At 38.3% G+C, this 22,475-nt stretch overlaps 5 protein-coding genes and 1 long non-coding RNA gene across 8 annotated transcripts in view; 4 read left to right on the plus strand and 2 right to left on the minus strand.

The window, feature by feature from the left end:
* Positions 1–3,355, plus strand: part of Rhp (GTP-Rho-binding protein rhophilin) — a 193,382-nt gene extending 190,027 nt beyond the window's left edge. For all 3 annotated transcript variants that reach the window (XM_028318819.1, XM_028318820.1, XM_028318821.1), the window contains one exon: positions 347–3,355. In XM_028318819.1, coding sequence (XP_028174620.1) covers positions 347–547 — 201 coding nt within the window. In that variant the 3' untranslated portion in view covers positions 548–3,355. The remainder of the gene's footprint in view (positions 1–346) is intronic.
* A 980-nt stretch (positions 3,356–4,335) lies between these two features.
* LOC114363178 (uncharacterized) lies at positions 4,336–6,329 on the plus strand. Its single transcript, XM_028318828.1, has 2 exons — positions 4,336–5,344; positions 6,289–6,329. Exons 1-2 carry the CDS (start codon positions 4,402–4,404, stop codon positions 6,306–6,308), a joined length of 963 nt encoding a protein of 320 aa, XP_028174629.1. The 5' UTR covers positions 4,336–4,401; the 3' UTR covers positions 6,309–6,329.
* Positions 6,330–6,655: 326 nt separating this feature from the next.
* On the plus strand, positions 6,656–9,836 carry LOC114363141 (tuberin-like). Its single transcript, XM_028318783.1, has 6 exons — positions 6,656–6,737; positions 7,585–7,700; positions 8,064–8,140; positions 8,415–8,553; positions 9,347–9,493; positions 9,774–9,836. Exons 1-6 carry the CDS (start codon positions 6,704–6,706, stop codon positions 9,834–9,836), a joined length of 576 nt encoding a protein of 191 aa, XP_028174584.1. The 5' UTR covers positions 6,656–6,703.
* A 273-nt stretch (positions 9,837–10,109) lies between these two features.
* On the minus strand, positions 10,110–11,372 carry LOC114363144 (uncharacterized). Its single transcript, XR_003656751.1, has 2 exons — positions 11,095–11,372; positions 10,110–10,670 (listed from the first exon to the last, which is right to left on the minus strand). It is a non-coding gene; the product is annotated as an uncharacterized LOC114363144 (long non-coding RNA).
* A 3,870-nt stretch (positions 11,373–15,242) lies between these two features.
* Positions 15,243–17,684, minus strand: GSTe2 (glutathione S-transferase epsilon 2). The gene has a single exon (XM_028318786.1). The coding sequence runs from the start codon at positions 17,477–17,479 to the stop codon at positions 16,805–16,807; it is 675 nt and encodes a 224-aa protein (XP_028174587.1). The 5' UTR covers positions 17,480–17,684; the 3' UTR covers positions 15,243–16,804.
* Positions 17,685–21,668: 3,984 nt separating this feature from the next.
* Positions 21,669–22,413, plus strand: mRpS33 (mitochondrial ribosomal protein S33). Its single transcript, XM_028318804.1, has 2 exons — positions 21,669–21,800; positions 21,887–22,413. Exon 2 carries the CDS (start codon positions 21,894–21,896, stop codon positions 22,239–22,241), a length of 348 nt encoding a protein of 115 aa, XP_028174605.1. The 5' UTR covers positions 21,669–21,800; positions 21,887–21,893; the 3' UTR covers positions 22,242–22,413.
* The last annotated feature ends 62 nt before the right edge of the window (positions 22,414–22,475 follow it).

Consider the following 22,475-nt stretch of genomic DNA (forward strand, 5'->3'; position numbering starts at 1 on the left):
ACGAAATGTCAGAAACTACAAGTGCTAGGAATCGCAAATTTTGCATGGGGGTTCCTTTTAGAACGTAGGTGTTCATAAACTCACTAAGACGGGATTTTGCAAAATTCAACCCCTAAGGGGGTAAAACAGGGTCCTAAGAGGGGGCACTTTACATGTCTCCTCATCTTTTGGGCCCTACCAGCGCTTCGACACAAACATTTATGGCAAGCGCTGAAAAGAAACGCCGGAACAAACTCAGTCACTAGTTCCCAGTATTATTTGAAAAATATCATCATCATGATACTCTATTTTGAACCTTGTACCTTGACCTATAGTCGTTAATAATCGTATTTGAAACGTTTTCCAGGCGTCCCCAGAGACCCCTCGGCAGTCGAACTCCAACCAGGGTTCCGTATCAGCAGCGTCGACAGCGTCCAGCGGTTCCACAGCAGTCACCGCGCGCTCTTCGGCGAGACGGGCGCCATCTTGGAACCCGTTCCGACGTCACACAGCGCGCGACAACAGCTCGCATCGCGGATCGCATACTAGCAACGTCATTTTCAGATAATGTTTTTAGGGAGCTTGTGGATCGTTTCATCCACGAAGACGCGCCACCATTCTTCCGCTAATGTTCGTGTGTTATCGGTACACACTAAATTATCCATGAGTGCACACGCACACTAAAATAATGACGCTCGGATTGCTCGGATCAAACTCCCCGCACCCCGCGTTCTCTCGACCAAAAATTGGTGGGACGCGTCTTCGTGGATGAAACGGTTACACATTGCAGCGGTATAAACGCGCGTTTTACAGTCACGCGATTGTATCATTGCTTCTATTTCGCGTGTGTGTAAAGACCATGTTTAGCGACTGTATTGATGCTGCATCGCGTTTGTATCGCTGCAAAAAGTCGCAATGTAAAAGGACCTCTATCGGTGCACAGTGAGTTAGCAGAGATGTCGGGCGAAAAAATTCTTCTAAGGGCTGATTTATCAATCGTCAGATATCTATGTATTAACTGAAGAATAAACTTGTCATTTTGACATATTTCCCATACTGAAACTGTCAATGTGCCAAACTTATTCTTCAGTTAAAAGTTATCCGACGATTGAAAAATCGTCGTTTGTCTAGAGACAAACTTTTCCAATAAACATGAATACAGGATTCTAGCACTGAAATTTAATTCAGTTACTTAATTGAACTAAGTTTCAGTGATAGAATTTACTTTACGAACGTTATCAAGGTAGGCAGTAGGTAAGTACTTACAGATTTAAAACCACAGATTTTCAACAAAAAGTCAAGGCAATGTCTAACAGAGCACAGACAAGCTTTAAATGCATGAATAACAGCATTTTTTCTAGGCTTGCTTTGTAAATAATATTAATAATTTTCTTGACTTGGTCTGTCTTTTTAATAATTTTACAAGAAGACAGATTACAGGACAAGGACGACGTTCTCTGTGCTGTTTGATTTTCCCGCGTAAAAAGCCGGTGCGCCATAGACAAGAATACTTTTTATTTTGAAAATTAAGTAAAGTTGTTGCCTACTGCATTGGGATTGAGAAGAAATGTTATTGATGACATAATATTCGCCGAATCGCTTGCATCTCAGCTTAAAGTAAATGTGATGTAGATACGAATCTTTACATAGATAGCTAATAGATAGACTGCCTTTATCCGTAGTATTTAGGTAAGAACACTATCTTTTATTAACGAAATCTCACCATCACGTTATCAATCACTGTGCATACGTTAAAAATATATTCCCGCCAGCTTTCAACAGATGGCGTTAGTCATACGATAGCCATTGTGCATTGTTTTTATTTTAATACTTACAGCGCCATCTGTTATCTAGATTGCGTATTTGTGTTAAAGATTAAATCCCAAACACGTTATAGATTATATTCCGTCTCTATTTAGTATTAAACTGCTGAAAGTGTGAAAAAGATCATGATTCCACAACAAGGAAAACGTTTTTGTTATTAAAAAGTAAAATTAAGAAAATAATTTGGATTAAAACGATTTTTTCATGTCGTGGAGTCTGAACAGAAGCTGTGCTCTGGCATACGCAACTATTATATATTTAGGTTCCTAAATATATATTTAGATTATGGGGACCTAATCTCGGCTATGATGTTCCAAAGGGTTATAATATATCTTATCTATATCTTTATTGTTACTGTTTTTAAGTTTATCTCTCTTTTTTCGTTGCAAAGTTAATAATATATCTTGGAGCACGTACTTAATACCTTAGGTTTACTTGTAAAAAATACCTTTCATTATTTCCGTAGAAATTAAGTTATTTTAATGAATTATATCTAATGATGTTACGGCCATTCCTTATTTTTCTCATGTAATTCCCTTTAACTACACTAGAACTATTGTTTGTTTATATTAAGAAAGACATACATTTTAATAAATTACTTCGTCTCTTACATACCTATGCATATAACTATAAAAAAAAAACTCCTCATCTTTGCCTGCTTTCCATAATCAAACCCAATCCAAATCCGTCAACTTTCAAATTGCAATCTGTTTTTGGTCAAAATATCCACATTTTCAATGCTTTTACATTTTCATATAGTTTTTACGACTATGTAAGTCGATGAAGCACATGATGTCGTACCCTGAGTGTCCGAGCAACTGCACTCAGGATTTAATGAATGCTGCTGACAACGCCACTCTTGTATCGGAGTTTTGGGCTGACACTGTGTAGGTTTTTTGTCGACACTTTAAGAAGAAGAAGAATGTAAGTGTAAGTAAAAGCATCGAAAATTGTGGATATTTGATCGAAAACGGATTGGAATTGCCAGTTGATGACGGATTTTGATTAGGATTAATTATGGCAAGCGGGCAATAACGTTCTTGTGATGGTAAACGATGCAACCATTGCTTTCATATCTTTTCTCCACACTTACTTGGTTTACGGAGACTGTCGCTTCTTTATTTAATTTTAAAAGACGTGCACAGTTATGTTTTGTTTGAAGGGTTGGTTTTATTTCACTATTTTTTATTTTATAAACGAGGCAGGTTCTTCAACATATCATTTTATTATTATAGTAAATATCTACTAAACACAATCGCTAGCATTATTAACTAAAGACTAAAAATAATGCTTAAAACCACAATTTAGTTTGGTTGTTGTATTGGAGATAGTACGTATTTATGTTTTTGTATATGAGTTTCGATGTCACAATATATTCAATTATTATACGAAATTGTCATGAACTGGTTGCGATTGAATAAAAAAGCTATCGATCCTTTTTTAAATTGATTGATCGCAACCAAAAAACGATTATAGTTTGTAGGTTAATTGAATACTTATAACTGGAAATTGTAAAAAGTAAATAAGAGTGAATAAAATTAAAAGAGTGTATCTATGTAAAAATATACTACAGTTATGATTGTATAAATTGTTGTAATGTAATCTTGGTAATCAATAAAGGTTATTTAAAGGCTTTTTTGTTTAATTGCGTCTAAATAAGCAAGGGGGCTTAGGTAATAATTATAAAAAATCTGGCATGTACGATTACTTAAACATGAAAATAATTAATACTTGACTTCACTAGAAACACAAGTATTTAGCTTACTACGACAAGTATGACGACAAGGGCTTAGTTACTGGGACTAAGTAATTATTTCTGATGTGCTGTTCAGTTGTTATGGTTATGTCGTGGCCATTCATCATCATCATCATTTCAGCCACAGGACGTCCACTGCTGAACATAGGCCTCCCCCAATGACTTCCACATCGCACGGTTGGTAGCGGCCTGCATCCAGCGCCAAGCCAAGTCGTGGCCATTATTTTTTGCTAATGTGATTTCTTTTTTTTCCCTTACTAAACCTAACATTTTTATGTCCTACGTTCTCCTACGTTTCATAAAATATTTTAAGAGTAAGTAGGCGCACACCGTTGATTTTTCGTCGGCCGATAGTTTAGTCGGGTAGTTGTAGTTGATCAGCATGGGCATTGGGCATGTATGGGAGTGCGCACACTACGCCGATTCTTCATACAAATTAAAATCGGGCACAACTATCGGCCATGCTAACTCTCGTGAAAATACGGTCGGTACCTACATACGCTTGATATAAAATTAATTAATGTTCTTTCCTCGACCTAAACATTCTTGTTTATCCTACGTTATTATTATACGTTTATCGATTCACCAACGAATCAAATACTACTGTATCGGACAATGGTACAAAAATCGAGTGATTCGTATTCCGTTGAATCGATCCATTTCGACATATATCGAACATCCCTAATTCATTGCACGTTGCTTGTCATTTGGAGGATTGGCGGGAACCTTGTAACAAGAAAGGCGCCCAATTGCAATTTATTTTGTAAAATTGTTTTAAAGAGTTAAATTTCGTCTTGTATCTTGTCTTGTGTTTGTATATAAGTTTGGTGGCAAAGTCAAGGATGGGAGGAAGTAAGAAGCGCAAAAAAGATCCTCATGACGGAGAGTCGCCGGTCGACACGTCCTCCGACACGGAAGACAACATGGAAAAATACCAGGTTTTTAAAGTATCGGGGTACTCAAGAAAGTACCCTGAAAACAGTCCAAAAAGCGAATTTATAGTTTTCCTCGCACATAAAGACGAAAAGCAGTTGTTCACTGACAAGGACCGACTTGCGATTTCACACTCGATTAGAAAACACTGTATAAATGGCATTTTACATCTAAAGCCTATAAATAAGTACAAAATTGGTATCACTTTCGATCTCTCGAATAATGCTAATGTGTTTATACAAAATAAAAAATTTATGGACGAACTGGGGTTGAAAGCTTCAATACCCGCTATAGATACCGAAGTTACGGGAGTCCTCAACTCAGTACCTATTGATCTCTCAAACAAAAGAATATTTTCTTTAATAGGCAGCTCCAGAAATGTTATACAGGTCAGGCGATTCATGCGTCGTGTGCGAAACGAGGGTGGTTCGGTCTCATATCAGCCTACTCAGACTGTCGCTGTTACCTTCGCATCGACAGAACTACCACAATACGTGTACCTTGACTCCTGGAGGCATGAGGTCAGTGTTTACGTCCCGCCAGTAAAGCAATGTTTGCATTGTCTCAAGTTTGGGCACATTGCCAAATATTGTAAGAATGCAGAAGTTTGCTCCGTCTGTACACAAAACCATAATTTTAAAAACTGCACAGAGGATCCCAAAAACGCCAAATGTAACAACTGCGGTGGTAACCACATCGCAATATCCAATACGTGTCCCCAAAAAAAACTTAAAATAGAAGAAAACAAAATTAGATCAAAAGCAACCAAATTTTCGGATTTATTTAATGAAAATTCATTCCCGCAATTAACAATGAGAAACATTGAAACACAAGTACAAAATTTGACTAAATCAGACTTTTTTATGACTATTCTAACCAATGCTATTACTAAAATCATAATTACTCAAAAAGACAAACCTATAAACTCTTCATCNAATCGCGAAGAAACTTTCTGTTATGTTAACAAGTGATCTGAGTTTTCTCAAAGTGCAAATGCTTTTTTAGTGTTGTTGAAAACTTTGCGAAAAGACGCTTTTGGTGTATAATATTATGTGTGTTCATAAATAAAGTAAAATTATTAAATTGAAAAGTTTTTGTTTATTTGCATTTCCATGTGCAATGTAGAATTTTTCCAAATCCATTGTTTTGAAAATAATACAATACGTACACCATAAAGATTAATACTTTCAAAATAATGGATTTGAAAAAATTCTACATTGTACATCAAAAAAACAATAATTCTTTGAAGGTTATGAGGGCCTATGTGTGCGTGAACTGTGTGTATGTGTGCGTGGACTTTATGTATGTATGTGTGCGTGTACTATGTGTGTATGTGAGCGTTACGTACGTAGGTTAAGTACAGCGAATTTAACACCAGGCTGTCAATTAGTAGGCTCAAAAATTTGACAGAGAGGGTTCTCTATTTCCTATGTATTACTTTTCTCTATGGATTGGCTGATGTGACAGATGACAGTTATAGCATAGACAAAAAAGAATCAGATTTACAAAGATCTTTTTTGGAACATAGAGAGAGAGTTTTGCAGCAGACTATCATCACATCACTTCACCACGCACCACCTTAGGAAATCTACCGCTTAAAACCGTTTTAACGGTTCGTCTAAACCTTTTATCCAAAGCAAGTAAACCTTGATGGTCTACATGCCTTTAATAGCTGGTTGGCTGGTTTTAGTTATTTAGTTACTTTAAATAAAACTGAATCTGCATCTACACGTGGATATCATTTGAAGCCTTGAAAATACCTTGAAAGGACTACCTCAACAACACACGCACAGGCACAGAGCCCCGATTACGGTAACTTTTATAACGTCTACAATCCAGACGCGTTTCTGATTCTGCGATACGATTGGTCAAAACAGCTGACGTACGCTGTTGAACGACCAATCGTATCGCAGAATCGAGAAGCGTGTCTGGATTGTTGACGTTAAAAGTTACCGTAATCGGGCTGCAGGAGCACGTTTGAGCACGTTTCACAGCATAGCTTCATTTCATCTATACTTATATGATATTTGTTTCCGACGAAAAAGAAAACTATTTGACTCTATGGTATGACATCTATTTGACTTTGACGTACTTGACGTTGCGCCTTGTTGCTACTTTTCTCTATGGCCTAGTCTTTCCTATGTATTGAGAGAGATTGGCGGNGGCGGCGGCGTCACGCCGGCCTTCGTGTTCCTGCAGCTGTACCACAACATGAGCACCTACCCCATCACGCCGCCGGTGCCCGGTACGTGCACAGTGCACTATGTTTTCTTACTGTACAGGGTGTCCCAAAAATGATGGGTAACCCAGAAACCGTCGGCAGGCCTCCTTGTGATCTCTCTAATATCTTTTGACCTTAGTAAAGATATCACAGTTTTCAAGATCTTTTTTGTATTTTTAGTTTGGTATTTTCAGAAATTAATTATTTCCAAAATGGGGCAAGAAGTTTTAGCTTACAATAACTTCAATAATCAATTGTGATACACCAATACATAGATTTTTTGCAAGGATAGAGAGCAACACTTCTTGCTTCATTTTGGAAATAATGAATTTCTGTCAACTTACCAAACAATTAAAACAGCGCTAGATCGTTTATAAAGAATGTCTAAATCGCACTAAAGTAACGTGTACGGATGCAATATGGTTAAGTTCAACATAGCGAGTGTTATTTAATGCCATAATCGCAAATTCTTATGCGTAGTGCGCATACATCGATGATATTTTGTATGTAAATAATTCAAAACAAAACTTTTTTTCTCTTAACTCCAGGTATAGATGTCAGTGCGCTTCGGTTTACACATTAGTATAGGCCTGAGGAACAAAATGCACTATGGGTTGATTCTGGGCAACACTTGGTCCAGACCCTGGCACTATCCTTTAATTCATAATCTCTCATCATAATCGCAGATGGCAATTTTCTGAAAAATACAAAAAAAAAACTTAAAAATCTCCAAAACCGTGATATTTTACCTGGTCAAAATTGTATAATAGAAAGGCCTTCGTGAGGCTTATCGAGTTACAAGGTTACCCTTTGTTTTGAGACACTCTGTATAGGTTGTGGTTGTGACGTAACTGGTGTGGTGTGTGCGCAGGCGAGGCGCCGACGATCTCCAACCCGCTGAACGAGCGGCCGCTGCGCGTGTCGGGCGCGCAGCACGAGCGCACCATCAAGAACCTCGACCTCGTGCCGCCCGTCGAGACCTACAAGGTGACGCGTAAACCCATCCCTTTCTCTTTCTATTTCTTCGTCTCTCCGTCTGCCTTTCTTTCGTCTACCCCTTCTCTCCCTTCACACGGTATTAAATTGTGTTTGAAGCTGGTTTACTAAAGCCTGGTCCGTGAGCACGTAGAATCCCGTCCAATGACCCCAAGCTGCCCAATCTTGTCGCTCGCACGTAATTATGTTGCTGTCGCGCTCGCACACTCACTGCGGGCGCGCGTCGCACAGTCGCGACAGCAATATAATTACGCGCGAGCGACAAGGATGGGTAGCTTGGGGTCATTGGACGGGATTCTACGTGCTCACGGACCAGGCTTTAGAAACATTACTAATTTTCTGTTTTATTTCTAGGTCGGAGTTTTATACGTCGGCCCCGGACAACATGACAACGAAGTATTAATATTGAAGAATGAATATGGCAGCGTAAGGTAATGACGTCACCGCTATTGATTGAGTTTCTCAATAATACGTCAAGTTTATCTAGGGTTGTTAATCACTAAACATTGACCAAGTCTTTGAGACCACGACGTTAGTCGGAAATCGATGAAACGTGTAAAGCCTGGTCGCGCTCGCATACTCACAACCGCGACAGCAATATAATTACGCGCGAGCGATAAGGATGGGTAGCTTGAGGTCATTGGACAAAATTCTACGTGCTCACGGACCAGGCTTTAGGCGGTTAAGATGTATATTTCTCTTCAGATACGCGGAGTTCCTGTCTGCGCTGGGCACGCTGGTGTCGCTGGCGGCGGGCGAGGAGCAGCCGCACCTGTTCCTCAACCTCGAGAAGGGCGGCAAGGACGGCCACTACACCTACGTCTGGCACGACGACATCATGCAGGTCAGTGCTGGCGCCTGCAAATAGTGGTTTCGTCAACTCGGCGGGCCTGTCGGACAACCCGTAACCCACGAGTGAGTGGGCAGACTGCAAGGGACATCTTTAATCTAAAACCCCCACAGGCGGCGGCAGACTGAGCAGCGGCATAGAGCAGACCGTAACGAGGTATGGCGAACCGGGGGTCCTGTTACACCCGGACCACGAGGACAAAAACCTCTATAAAAAAACAATTGGCGTAGGGGAATGGGGGACCCCTCGAAGCCGGAGAGACTCCCTGGAGAGCGAAACTAGCCTGAAGCGGACGAATGTCTAAATTAAGACAATAACTCACTGCTTCGTTTCATTGAACTCCGTGGACACCGTGTCGGGTTTTAGTGTGTAGGCCCCGTCTTTAGTGAGCAGGTGGGGAGAGTCCCACATAAACCACTGGTCGTCCCCACTCCCCATAGACTAGTAGGTATGCGCAAAGTAATTCCCGACGTTAAAAAAAATTAAACTTGCAGAAGTCACGCGACAGAATCAAATCCAATCGAATTTGCTCAGGCAAACTGTTTGAGCACAAATACCGGACAGTTCAGATAAGTCATCCTACTTATAATCACGCTTTAACATTTGTATGCCGACAAGGCTGATCACGGCTTGAACACATCTTTTGTTTGTACATCATACTCCTTACCTGTGTTTCATAAATAAATTATTTGAATTTGAGTTCGAATTCAATTTTCTTTTCCCATCTGGAATCGAACTGGTAGATAATTTCATCCTATAACAAACTCACAGTGAGTCACGTCGGCAGGTGCTGTTCCACGTGGCGACGGCGATGCCGACCCTGGCCAAGGACCCCAACTGCAACGAGAAGCGCAAGTACATCGGCAACGACTACGTGTCCATCGTCTACAACGACTCCGGACAGGAGTTCAACATCTCCACCATCAAGGTAACTGTGCTTCCTTATCTCTTCACCCTTTTTGATTCACTTGATGACGTTGTTTTAATAGTTATCTACTATATAAAAATAAGTCGGGTTTTCCTTCCTGACGCTATAACTCCAGAACGCACGAACCGATTTCCGCGGTTTTGCATTCGTTGGAAAGGTCTCGGGCTCCGTGAGGTTTATAGCAAAGAAATGTAGTCCACGCGCGCGAAGCCGCGGGCGGAAAGCTAGTTTTATTTAAAAGTCACAAACAACACTGTTTGTTTTTTCTTTTTCGTGGCTATTTCAGTACAGCCACAGTAGTCATAAATCACATAATGGCATCACCGGTGTTGATTTTTCTACTGGATGAGTTCTCGTGATAAAAATTAAATAGTTTATTCAGTACATAGGCCCTTTCCAGGGCACTTATACACGTCCCAAATATAGCTTGCGATACCACCACTTCGGGACAACAATGGGTCGGTGCTGAGAAGAAGCGGCGGAAGAATGAACGTCAAGATGACGGGATCACTTCTTGTATTATACAGACGTTGCCACCATTGTTTTGTACTCATTTTAAACCTATTTGTTCCTACAAATAAATTTAGNAGTAATAAACTTGTATTAACTCGTTTTCTATACGAACATCACATACATGTAGCAATAATTTCAGAAACATGGCTTACACCTGATAAACCCTTTAACATAAGGGGATATCAAATAGAGAGAAATGATATTGGTAACAAACACAATGGTGTAGCTATTTTAATACATAACAGTATACATTACAGAAATATAAATACATACTCTGATAGTTCATTACAAAACATTTGTGTCAGAATTTCTAAAAATAAAAAAGAAATTAGTATTGTTAGTTTCTATTGCCCACCAAACTGTACTCCATCTTTTAATAAACATAAATTTGAATCTTTAGTAAAATCTGTTCCTGCACCAATGATTTTTGCTGGTGATTTCAATGCTCATCATACATCATGGGGGTGCAATACCGTGAATTCAAGAGGTAGAGATATTCTGGAGGTTATTGATGACAATGGTCTTGTCTTACTAAATAGCGGTGAAGTAACAACAGTTGGTTCTTTGACTTGGCGTCCAAACGCCCTGGATTTGTCCTTGGTTTCACCATCATTGGCTCTTTCTTGTGATTGGTCTGTACATAATGATCCACTTGGCAGCTACCACCTTCCTGTAAATATTAAAGTTTTTGTAAATAATAATGTAAATAGTGGTCCTACAAATAATAATTCAAATATGCCCATCTTCCCTAACCTTAGGATGGTAGATTGGAAAGCGTATAAAGAAAATGTTGATATATTACTATCAAATTTTCAGGCTGAAAATTCTACTTCATTAGAAGCATATACTGGTTTTTGTGAAATTTTACATCTTGCAGTTAAAAATTCGCTTCCATCTTCTAATTCACCTGAAAATACTTTCATTGATATCTCTCTGAGGAAAAAGTCGGCAAAGACTCCTCCATTGCCTTGGTGGAACAAAAAATGCTCTGAGGCAGTTGTAAAATCGAAAACAGCCTACCTTAATTTCAAAAATAATCCTTCTGATGAAACATACATAGAATTTAAAAGACTGCAAGCACTTAAAAAACTTACCTTAAAAACAGTAAGATCTAATAGCTGGGTTGAATTATGCAATTCCTTTAACCGGTGCACTCCTATGTCAAGGATCTGGAAATATATGCGTAAATTTAACAAAACATATTCCAGCAACAATAGTGATAACACCTGGATTCAAGACTTTCTTCAGATATATACACCAGACTTTGTTAACAGTAAATCTAGTTACTCTTTTGACAATCAAATCAATGCTGTTAATAGTTATTTAATAAAACCTTTTTCAATACAAGAATTGATCTCAGCTATTTATTCTAGAAAGGATAGTGCCTTTNACAGTACTACACAGGGACATAAGACCGGCGTCCGGCGGCGGCGGGCGGCGTCGGCGCACTTCACGGCGTTCCGGCGGCGCCACCACTGCCGGAACTGCGGTCAGTACTTCAAGCTATTGTTACTTATCAGGCCTGTTCATCTCCGCGAGTTTACATCGAAAACAAAACACGCACGATGGCCCACCTACAGGATACTATTCGACAAGGCCTCACATACGAGCGAACATTGACTCACGCACGCGTATTCTTGTGTATGATGAAACAAAATAAAGAAAATGGTGTACTAAATACTGTGCAGTATTTAACTGCCTAAATAGTAATAAAAACACAGAATGTACTTTTTTAAGTTGCCTCAAGACACTGAGAGGTAAATAAGTAGTTAATATTATTCATGATAATTCATGCTAAATCGTGTATTTCCTCCGCCATTTTCCGCAGTTTGGCACATCACATCATTTTACCGAAGTCAGCCCTATAGCTTCGACGCAGTGCCGATCACTGACGTTTGTCAACAAAATGGTGCTTGACTCTTGAGACAGGCTAAATTACACCATATTGTTAAATGACATACAGCATACATTTTTTTAAATATCTTCGCGAAGTAAAACTTCTGTACGTAGTACTTATTATTATTCTGTGCTTATATCAAGAAAAAGACGACCACTGCTGGACAAAAGCCAATTCCAAGGGTTTCATTACGATCTTCACAAGATCGTCGGTCTACGGACTAACGGAGTAAGAACTAAAAATGAGCTTTATGAGATTTTATATGAGTTTTTTTATTTCTACTCTACGACTTCCATAGACTTCCAGAGTGTCCCATGCATTTTATATCAAACGATGTTTGATTGAAGACTACTTTTACAAAATTGACTTCAATAGTAAGTTATTTTCAATTTGAAAGCTACTAAAAAATCTATTTCTACAGCTAATTAAAAAGAACAACTAAAGCCTGGTCCGTGAGCACGTAGAATTTTGTCCAATGACCCCAAACTACCCATCCTTATCGCTCGCGCGTAATTATATTGCTGTCGCGACTGTGCGACGGGCGCCCGCAGTGAGTGTGCGAGCAGTGTTGTGTAATCAACAGAAACAAAAAAACACGGATAAATAACAAAACTTTCTACTTGCAGGCAAAGTATTCTGCGCGTCATGTAGTTCCAACTCGATCCCGTTGCCTCGCTTCGGGCAGCTCAAGCCGGTCCGCGTTTGCGACCACTGCTTCAGACGCGTTGCCGCCGCGTGTCGCCGGTGAACTAACTACCAATCGCAGCCCAGGGATATTGGCGAGAGGGTTTTTGGACTACCACATTAAACAATGACGAAAAAGTTTTTAGTGGTAATTTTCTTGCGGATTGTTTTGAAGTAGCGCAGTTAAGCTTTGTTCGCACTAGTTGAGTAATTTAGTCGAGTGACTCGCTGTTAGCCTAGGCGTAGACCACCGACTTTTTACCTGGCCGATAGTTGGGCCCGATTCTAGTTTGTATGAAGATTCGGCCGATACCAAGTCGGTGTAACTTTTATATATCTCCATACTGATCAACAGCCCGACCCAACTATCGCCCAACTAAGAATCGGAGCTCTGCGCCTAGGATTAGTGACTAAACTACATCCGACTAAATTACTCGACTGATGCGAACAAGGTTTATTGGTAGGTATTAGTGGTATTCTGAAATCCACTGGCCTAAATATCGCTGTTGGACTGTATTTTTTGTTGAACTAACCACTTTTGCGCGTTATAATTATAGATTAGTCAGTTCTTGTGAAAATTATAACGATTCGTTGTTTTAATGATTATATAAAATTTTGGATCGTAATAGACTTCACACAAATAATTTAGGTTGATTAATAAAAATAAATATTAACGCGCAAAAGTGGGCGGTGTTTTAAATTGCAATTTGACGCATTCTTGTTATTACAATGTTGTTGTTTACTCGTGTCTGTTTTAGATGTTACAATGTAGCCAGTATTTTTAATTCAACTAGGTTCAATTTAGAACTTATTCTTCCAGATACATTGTTGTTGCAAAAAAGGTACTATAGATAGCCGCTTAACTGAGTCAGAGCTGGAAGTATGTGACCGCACGGGAGGTGTGACATTGATATTTATGACGTGACTGAGCATTCAAATCTGAAGTGTCGCTAACGGTTTAGTCTCAGAATGTCCAATTTGCAAAATGTCAAGTGGTAGCAAAATGTCAGTCTCAAAATGTCCAAATCGCAAAACATCCAAGTCGCAAAATGTCCAATTCTCAAAATGTCCAAGTTGCGAAATGTCCAAGTCTTAAAAGTTCAAAGTTTCTAAAAGAGTTTTCATTTCATAATTGCTTATGAAACTTTGGAACTTTTGAGATTGGATATTTCGCAACTTGGACATTTTGAAACTTGGACATTTTGCGATTTGGACGTTTTACGACTTGCATTTTGAGACTTTGACATTTTGTTACCACTTGACATTTTGCAAATTGGACATTCTGAGACTGAAGGTCGCTAACGTGTGCCCTCCCGTATCGCTCCCATGACTCAGACACTAAGTTATGTGACCTATACCGTGCATTGTTTCATCTAAAACGGACAACAATTAATATTCCTCTCAAATTCTCTCGTGTCGTCCAAAAGTTGAAGTAGTTTGCGTGATATTTCAAATGTTATTCCATAATATTTTTAACTATAGAAATCCTCTAGCGTGTTGTTTATAAGATATTATATTGAAAAATTTTCCACTTTGACTGATGTAATGTGTATATTTTCGGAGTGGGTTGATGCGGTTGCGGCATATTGCTTTGTAATAGACATTTCTAATAAATAAATTTAATTGAGGAAATATTTGTTGCTCAATTCTGAAAGCTCCAAGAAAGGCAACCCGGCTTCTGAGTTGAAAATTTTGGCTTGAGTGTGCTCATCTTAAATCAAGACTTTTCATGAATCCTCTTTGAGTTGAAGGGTGATGTTGATGAGCAGGGTTTGACGCAGATTGTCCCATTTGCATTTCAAAACGAATTCAAAAATGTTCTGTTCATCCATTATTTTTTATTCGCAAAATGGTCACTCAGATAAAAGTTGTTTAAAATTTTCAACCTACAAGTTTGAACTATTGTTTCAAAAGTCGTAGGCTTTAACTTTTATCTGAGTGACCATTTTGCGAATTGAAAAAATTCGAAGCCCCTTACTAAAAAAAGTTACACACTTGTTGAACACTGTTTTAAAGTGATACCTCCATAGGTACTGAACTGACGTTCACTGAACTACACGTACTTTACACGCTCATTGAAAAGTTTATTAGTAAGGAGGAAGAATATTAAATTCAAGCTCACTTTGCCTACTTTTAGTATTAACAAATAAAGAAATTCAGACCGCGACCGCGTACTAACCACCTTATTACGTAGGTAGCTCTCTAACTTTCGTTGTTGCTACTCGGTGTCATGCTGTTAACGATTCGCAAATGTTTTGTCTCTGTCTGACCAGTGAGATAAGAGAGAGACAAAGCACGTGTGATGTGTCACGTCATGGTATAGCGACGACTGGTATTGGGTGAAGTAGTTCAATCTAAACTGTACTTTGTGTGCCTTGTATTGAAGGGGAAAGTCCAAATTAAATACCGGGTCAATACTCAATTACCTATTTAATAATTTGATTTCTACAGAAAATTACAAAAATAAAACTGGAGTATTGAACTTCTGGTCCATTGCTCAAATACTTAATGTGTTGAATTTTTGACTTCATCAAGAAACTATGTACAAAACTTGATCTAAAAGTGAGTCCAGTCAAGTGTATTATTAGTATAGTCACCCAGATATGACATTGACAGCAGGGCACTACTGTCAATAATGGATGATTAGTTACTGTTCATATTTTTGGATTATATTAGGAATCGTTTTTACGTAACCCAATATTAGTCGTCGCCATACCATGATAATATTACGCACGTATTCACAAACGATACTTGCTTAAATGAAGCAGCAAATCGAACGCACAGCGTTTAATAGAGCTCTGTGATTGGTTCGTGTGTCACCCTGTGCGTCCACGCGCACTGTGAGACCTCATAGTAATGTTTGTGAATACGGGCGTTAGAGAATGTTCTCAAATATGCACCAAATGGGATAATATAAGAGCTTTAATGTGACGTGGTGTCTAATTTCAAACAAAAATAAACCGTGTATCAACGGGACATTGTTCATTTTTAATTGTTTTGTAAGTAATGTTTCAATGTTACTCTGGGATACAAGTATTTTAATGAATTTGCCTTTACTTCACAATTTTCTACACCTACATCACAAAAATAGGATTGTCCTATTGTGTATATTACTTTATCTATGATTTTTAGAATCGTAACCCAATTTATTGTCTATGATGTGACCAGGCAGTGTTACCATACATCCCAAAGTAACCCAAATTCTGTTACTTGTCGTCATTGAAATATTTTCTTACGTAATTTAATATAAAATGTAAACAAGTTGTTATCACTGACGCTTGGTGATGAAAGTAACTCATTTGCCCCAAAAATCGCCTAGTTTAAGTAGGTACGTTCAAATTGAATAAAATCTATTTTTAAGAATACATATTATAACAATGTTTATATTTTTTAACATACAAATAGACGCATTACGTTTTAATGTTGAAATACCATTTTAAATTAATAATAAAGATATAATTTTTAAAAGATTCCATAATTTTTTATATCCAACGGTGTTAGTATAGGTTTTTATTGTAAGTTTTGTCTTATGAGAGTATATTATGTATATGTAAATTTTGTAAAGGTATTTAGGGTGAGGATTCTGATAGGGTAGCGTTTTGTATATTAACATAGTCGGGCGCAATGGGTGTCGTGACGTCGTGTTCGAGTGATAAATACCGTTACATATTTTAACCATGTAAATAAATGTCAGAATATTAGCTGAGATCGGTGGTTTTATTGTGATAGATATTTCCTGGAGGTCTATGAATTGATCTTTTCAAGTACCCCTACACTTCAACACACTCATTTATTACTTGGAACATTTTAGGAATGGATTTTAATTTAAATCTTATACAGGCTGTCCCAAAATTACTCCACACTCGAGGTAGACGAGCCTAAGACGAATCGAATAAATCTATCGAATAATAATCAGTTACATTTCAAAACTAATCAAACTTTTCTATGGGAAATTTAGCTTGTTCGATGCGTCTTAAGCCTAGCTACCTCTAGTGTCAGTGCGACGTGGTAAATTTTGAGACAGCCTGTATGTATGTACCGATTTGGTAGAGTGGTTGAGAACTTTTCTACTATGACAGAAGTCACTTGCACACTCAACATAAACCATAGTGCGTAACAATAACTAACATAATGCAATAATCAAGAAATGAAAGAGAAAAGCAAATAAAAGATAATAGTTATAAGTTATTTAATTGGACTTGATAAAAACCTTCAAAAAATTGCTAGCGTCGTCTCAATAAACTGTTCATAAAATCGCTAAACAGTGTCGCTCCTGGAACGTTCTTGTTCTGATACCAAGATTCTTTCTTCAAACCATCCCACCACGCATATAACTTGTCGTACTTCTCATAATCGACCGGTACTATAGTATCCAGCGAGCATATCGTCGTCACACAAGACAGATCTGCAACAGTCAACTCGTCTCCTGCTATGTAATTTGTCTTCTGAAGAAAAGCATCAGCAAATGCATAAGCCTCTTCTATTTGTTTCAACTGAAATTGCGTCGGGTGCGGAGATCCTAAACTGCTACCTCCAAGGGCGATGTCGTAGATCACATTGCGAACTCTAGGAAAGAGGACAGACGCGTCAAAGTATAGTTTCTGGTCAACCAGCGTTCGCAACTTCAATTCTTGGGGATACATATTACAATGATTGGCGCCGCCGTATTTTGTAACCAAATAAGTCATGATGGCGTGACTGTCTACGACCGTAAAGCCATCGTCTTCGATGATTGGAACTGTGTGGAGCGGGTTCTTTGCCAAATACTCAGGTTTGTAGTGTTCTCTTGTGGGTAAGTTTATTTCTTTAAAATCAACGGTAATGCCGAGTATTTCTATCAGCATCAATGTGGCCCGGGTCGGTGGGCTCACAATTGTTCCGTAGAGAGTTACCGGCATTTTGATTGTTGTGGTAGTCTGTTTTTCTCTTAGTTTTTCTTGATGATAAACTTTCGAGCTACTTTTTTTTGTATATGGCGACACTCCTTCCCAGTAGGTACACTCTGACTTTAGTCGAACTAAAAACTAAATTAATCACAATTATGAAATATTGTACTTATTTTTCTAGAATCTAGCAATCAACGACAATACAAAACTGGACTGACTTATCGCTTGGTATCACTATGATAGTAACATTTATCTACACTCACTTGCTCACTTCACGTTAAGCCAAATACCTATTACCTACATGAGACATTTTATCATGAACGTCAAGATGACGGGATCACTTCTTGTATTAAACAGACGTTGCCACCATTGTTTTGTACTCATTTTAAACCTATTTGTTCCTACAAATAAATTTAGNACACCTAAAAACCTAGCTTCTTGAGAAACAGGAATGGGAACATTGTTATAGCTCACTGAAGGAATGTGGTTATGAGTTTTACCGAAGAGAACTAATTTAGATTTAGATGCATTTATATCAAGATTCAAATAAGAAAAATATTTACAAAGTCCTTGCAGAGATTTGTTAAGTATATTAGTAATATTTGTTAAATTTTTTCCAGAAATATAGACAACCAAGTCATCAGCAAAATGAAGACTTTTGACTTCTGTACCTAAAATTAAGTTTAAACGACGAATATACAAGATAAAAATCAATGGAGAGAGAATTCCACCTTGACAAACACCAACAGAAGCATATCTTGGACCATATAATCTACCATCAGACTTAGCATATACTTTTCTTTCAGTCAAGAACTTGTGAACCCAATGAACTATTTTGTTAGGAATTCCAATAGAAAGTAATTCAGATCCAAGAATATCAATATTGACACTATTAAAGGCTCCAGCAACATCAAAAAATATAGACATTAAAAAGTTACTATTATTAAAGCTATTCTGAATGTCAAGCTGTAGCTGGCATATACTTTCACGTGAAGATGTTCCCCTTCGGAACCCAAATTGATTAGCAGGTAAAATACTGTTTTGTTCTACATAAAATTCTATCCTTTGTTTTAATAATTGCTCAAAAACTTTACCAACGCAGGATGTTAAAGCGATTGGACGATAAGAACTTGGGTCTGAGTCTGGTTTACCTGGTTTTAATATAGGTATCAGACAATCGGACTTCCATGAGTCAGGAATATCATTATTTAGCCACAAATTATTGATAACTCTAAGAAACACTTGTAAACCATTTTCACTCAATTTTTTTAACATAATGTATGCAACACCATCCAGACCAAAGGCACTATCCTTTCTAGAATAAATAGCTGAGATCAATNCGTTGTTTGCGATGTGATAATTTGGGAAACGTTTTTTGGCCAAACATTAGTAATCCCCCGGCCCAAGCTACCCATCCTTATCGCTCGCGCGTAATTATATTGCTGTCGCGACTGTGCGACGCGCGCCCGCAGTGAGTGTGCGACAGGAACATAATTACGTGCGAGCGACAAGGATGGGTAGCTTGGGGTCATTGGACGGGATTCTACGTGCTCACGGACCAGGCTTTTATACACTTTGAATCGTCTCAGGCAAGCCGTCGCTGGCGGGCGTGGAGGCGGCGCTGCGCTCGCGGCTGGCGGCGTGGCAGCGCAGCACGCGCGATCCCTGGCGGTGCGCGCCCGCCGCCGTGCTGGAGCGCGACGCCTGCCGCAGCCTCGACAACGGCCTGCCGCACCACCACCCGCGCTAACCGCCCGCCGCGACCGGGAGATGTCTCGACCTTCAATCGTCCGACTTAGGCTTTACTTTACATGAGTAAACTTTTGGCCAACTCCTGAATGGCGGTGGTGAAGCGTGAGACGACTGTTCTTCGTTGTGAATACGCTACGATGACTCGCTGTCACCGCTGAAGATCCTGGCGAGTCCCGCCGCTAGAACTCGCTTTACTCGGATGTAATGGTGAGACTTCTAAAGTGTGTGATTATTTATGGTGGTGGGTATAGCTATTTTATATCACTACATCTATTTGCTAGTATTCTATGTTCTTTAGCATGTAAGTATATGAATTTGTTTCTTTTATAGAGCAGAAATTAATCTACACTTGTCAATGTAAGAAAACTGAGTGCCCTATACCTATTTTTTTATCATTCTGTGATATCAATAATACTCATAAAGAAAAAAACATGGTTATAATAATATTAAATAATAATGATCCTAAAATTATCAAGTACCTACATAATTTAAGTACTGTTGGTGTTAACACCAACTATAATTTAATTAGCTATATGAATAAAAGTATAGTTAATAATAATGTTGGTTTCACTAATAAATCTCATGGCTTCATTAATTTATCTTTTTCATGAAAGTAATAAAACTACACAATTAGATGTTATTACATATTTAATAAATAAAATATAATTCTCCTAAATTTAAATAAACTACTAATTAATGCAGTTTAAAATTGCACAATAACTTAAATATACTAACGGTAACTATTCGAGTACAGTTGTGAACAATCTAACAACAAAGAAGACAAAACTACACTTGCCCAGCTTATAGCCTAATAATCCATCTTCACAATCCATAAATTACTTATATGGGATCAGAATTGATATTTAACACCCATGATATTGAAATATTGAGTTTAGCATAATTTATGATGAAATGCTTTGTTTACTTACATATATTTAAAATCTATAAATTATATACGTCAAATAAGACAGACTTCAACTTTTTCATTAAATACTGATAGTTATTTTTCAAGCTCATTGCCTCGAGTTACATTTCCAGTACATTTTACTTAAACCATTTTATGCTTCTGATAGTGAATCGTTTTCAATTTCTATATGCAATTAACAATTTATTTTTATTTTTTCAACATATTGTAAATAACATACTAGTTTTAAACAAGCACCTGCTTTTGTTACTATTTGAAGCATTTAACAGTTAGGGAAGCACCACAAATGTGTAAGTAAATTGAGATTCTTAAAATTTAAAGTAAAGTTAATTTTCAAATTTCCAGTCAATAGTCTTCATACAACTTGCCTAATCTTTCCATTTTTGCAGCAAGATTCTGATCAATGCTGTGGACATTGCTAATCATTTTGTCAGTGTCCATGGCCTGGAACCAATAGTAATGTAGTGTTAAAACAATGGGTGAGATTATGACAATGATATTGTTGGCAAGCATAAAGAGTATCAGCACTCACCATAGCCATTACATGGTCCAGCCTTTTGCTTTTCATATAAATAGTTTTGATAAACAGGAGGCCGTACACGTACAGCGCCAGGGCCAGCAGCAGTGCGCCGAGCTTGAGCTTTGATGACCAGTAGTTGATCATGTTACCCTGCATCGACAGAATAATATCGTCAAACATTAGGTACAACTAACTTACAGATCAAGGACGCTCCGACGACGAAAAAGTACTTACAGGTTTAACCACAACCTCCGGAATTTGTGTAAGGTGAGACATTCAGATGTTATTGTTTTATTGCTCGTGTATAAACTTTGGTGCACCGACACGATCCGCTGGCACGAAGTTCGTGCGGAATTCAATGAAATGAATTTAGGTGAAGCGAGACGTGGATAGTTTTATAAATGTGATGGCTGGCGATTAGTTTTCAGAAGTAAAATTGCTCTCGATCACCAAAACCAAATTACCTATTTATTTATTTATTTTTTTGGTGACAGCTGTCAGCAAGTAATTTTAATGACAGCTGGCCTTCAATAATATTTTTTTGTCCTTTTCTGGAAAAGGCAAAGGCACAATATATTACAGCCAAGTCTTAAGATTTTGATAATGACCCTAAACTTATTAGTTTGATGTATAGCCGGGTCTCTAACGCGTCTTTTGCCCTACATCATCAACAAAAACATCTCGGCATTTAACAAAATTGCCTACAAAAAATTTACGATGTTTAATGACAATGCTGACATGTTTTTCTTTATTGTGTAGGTAGGGCAAACAAAACACGCACTGGAGAAGTGGAGACCCGGCTTAGTGAGATGATAGATTTTATCTCCCCTTTTCTAGAGTTTCAGCTGAAATGTCTTTTGGCGCTTTACTGATGAATATTAGTTCGATTCTTTCCTTTTACAGGAAAAGGTTGTTGTTATTTGTACAGTTTATTTGGCCTTATCCTGCCTGAGAATTGAGAAATTAAAAAAAAAGAACAGACGTCATTGATGTCAAATCAATCAATTGTCAAAAGGTTATGTTAATAACCTCAAAATATTTGTTTTTAAATGAATAGTTTCATTGAATTACACAAAATATTTAGTTGAATAGCACTACATTTGGCGAATTTATGTGCTTTTAAGTTCCGCGCAACGGTACAGTAAAATATTTTCTTGTCGTATGAAATTCATTTTTTACTCTTTTGTGGGTAAACAACAATAAATTTTATTTACTTTCCAGTCCTTACGATGGCAACGAATTATACAAAGTACGCAAAGTTAATAAACGCATCTACAAACTACGCCTCCCGCATGAGACGGCTCTCCAACCGGATCTTCGGCGAAGTCGCCATTCCCACCAATCCAAAGTCGATGAAGGTGGTGAAAATATTTTCCGCGCGGCCGCTGCACTCCGACAAGGAGATCGTGGAGTACTACCCGCGGCACGTGGAGACGCACGCGCTGGTGCTGCGGCTGCGCGAGCTGGGGCTGTTCCGCGACGAGCACCAGGACTTCAAGGAGGAGATGCGGCGCCTGCGCGAGCTGCGCGGCAAGGTCAAGGTGTGGCGCCGCCACCTCGACGACAAGAAGGACTGACACGTGCTCGTGTTTACTGTACATAAGTAGATGCTATTTTAGTGTGTTTTGTAAATAGTTTGAAATACTAGCCTCATTCAGTTCAGTGGAAGTAGCACGGTTATTAGTGAACTGCAGGGCAAAAGGGAAATTAAGAGACTAAAGAATAGAATCAGATGAGTGTTTCATTATGTAGCTGAGCATCTACTCTTTTCAGTTGAAGCACAGGCATAAAATGTGGTTAGTGGTTCGCTT

This window comes from Ostrinia furnacalis, unplaced genomic scaffold (assembly GCF_004193835.3).
Source record: "Ostrinia furnacalis isolate ACB-3 unplaced genomic scaffold, ASM419383v2 OfSCF7013, whole genome shotgun sequence".
Classification (NCBI taxonomy): Eukaryota; Metazoa; Arthropoda; class Insecta; order Lepidoptera; family Crambidae; genus Ostrinia; species Ostrinia furnacalis.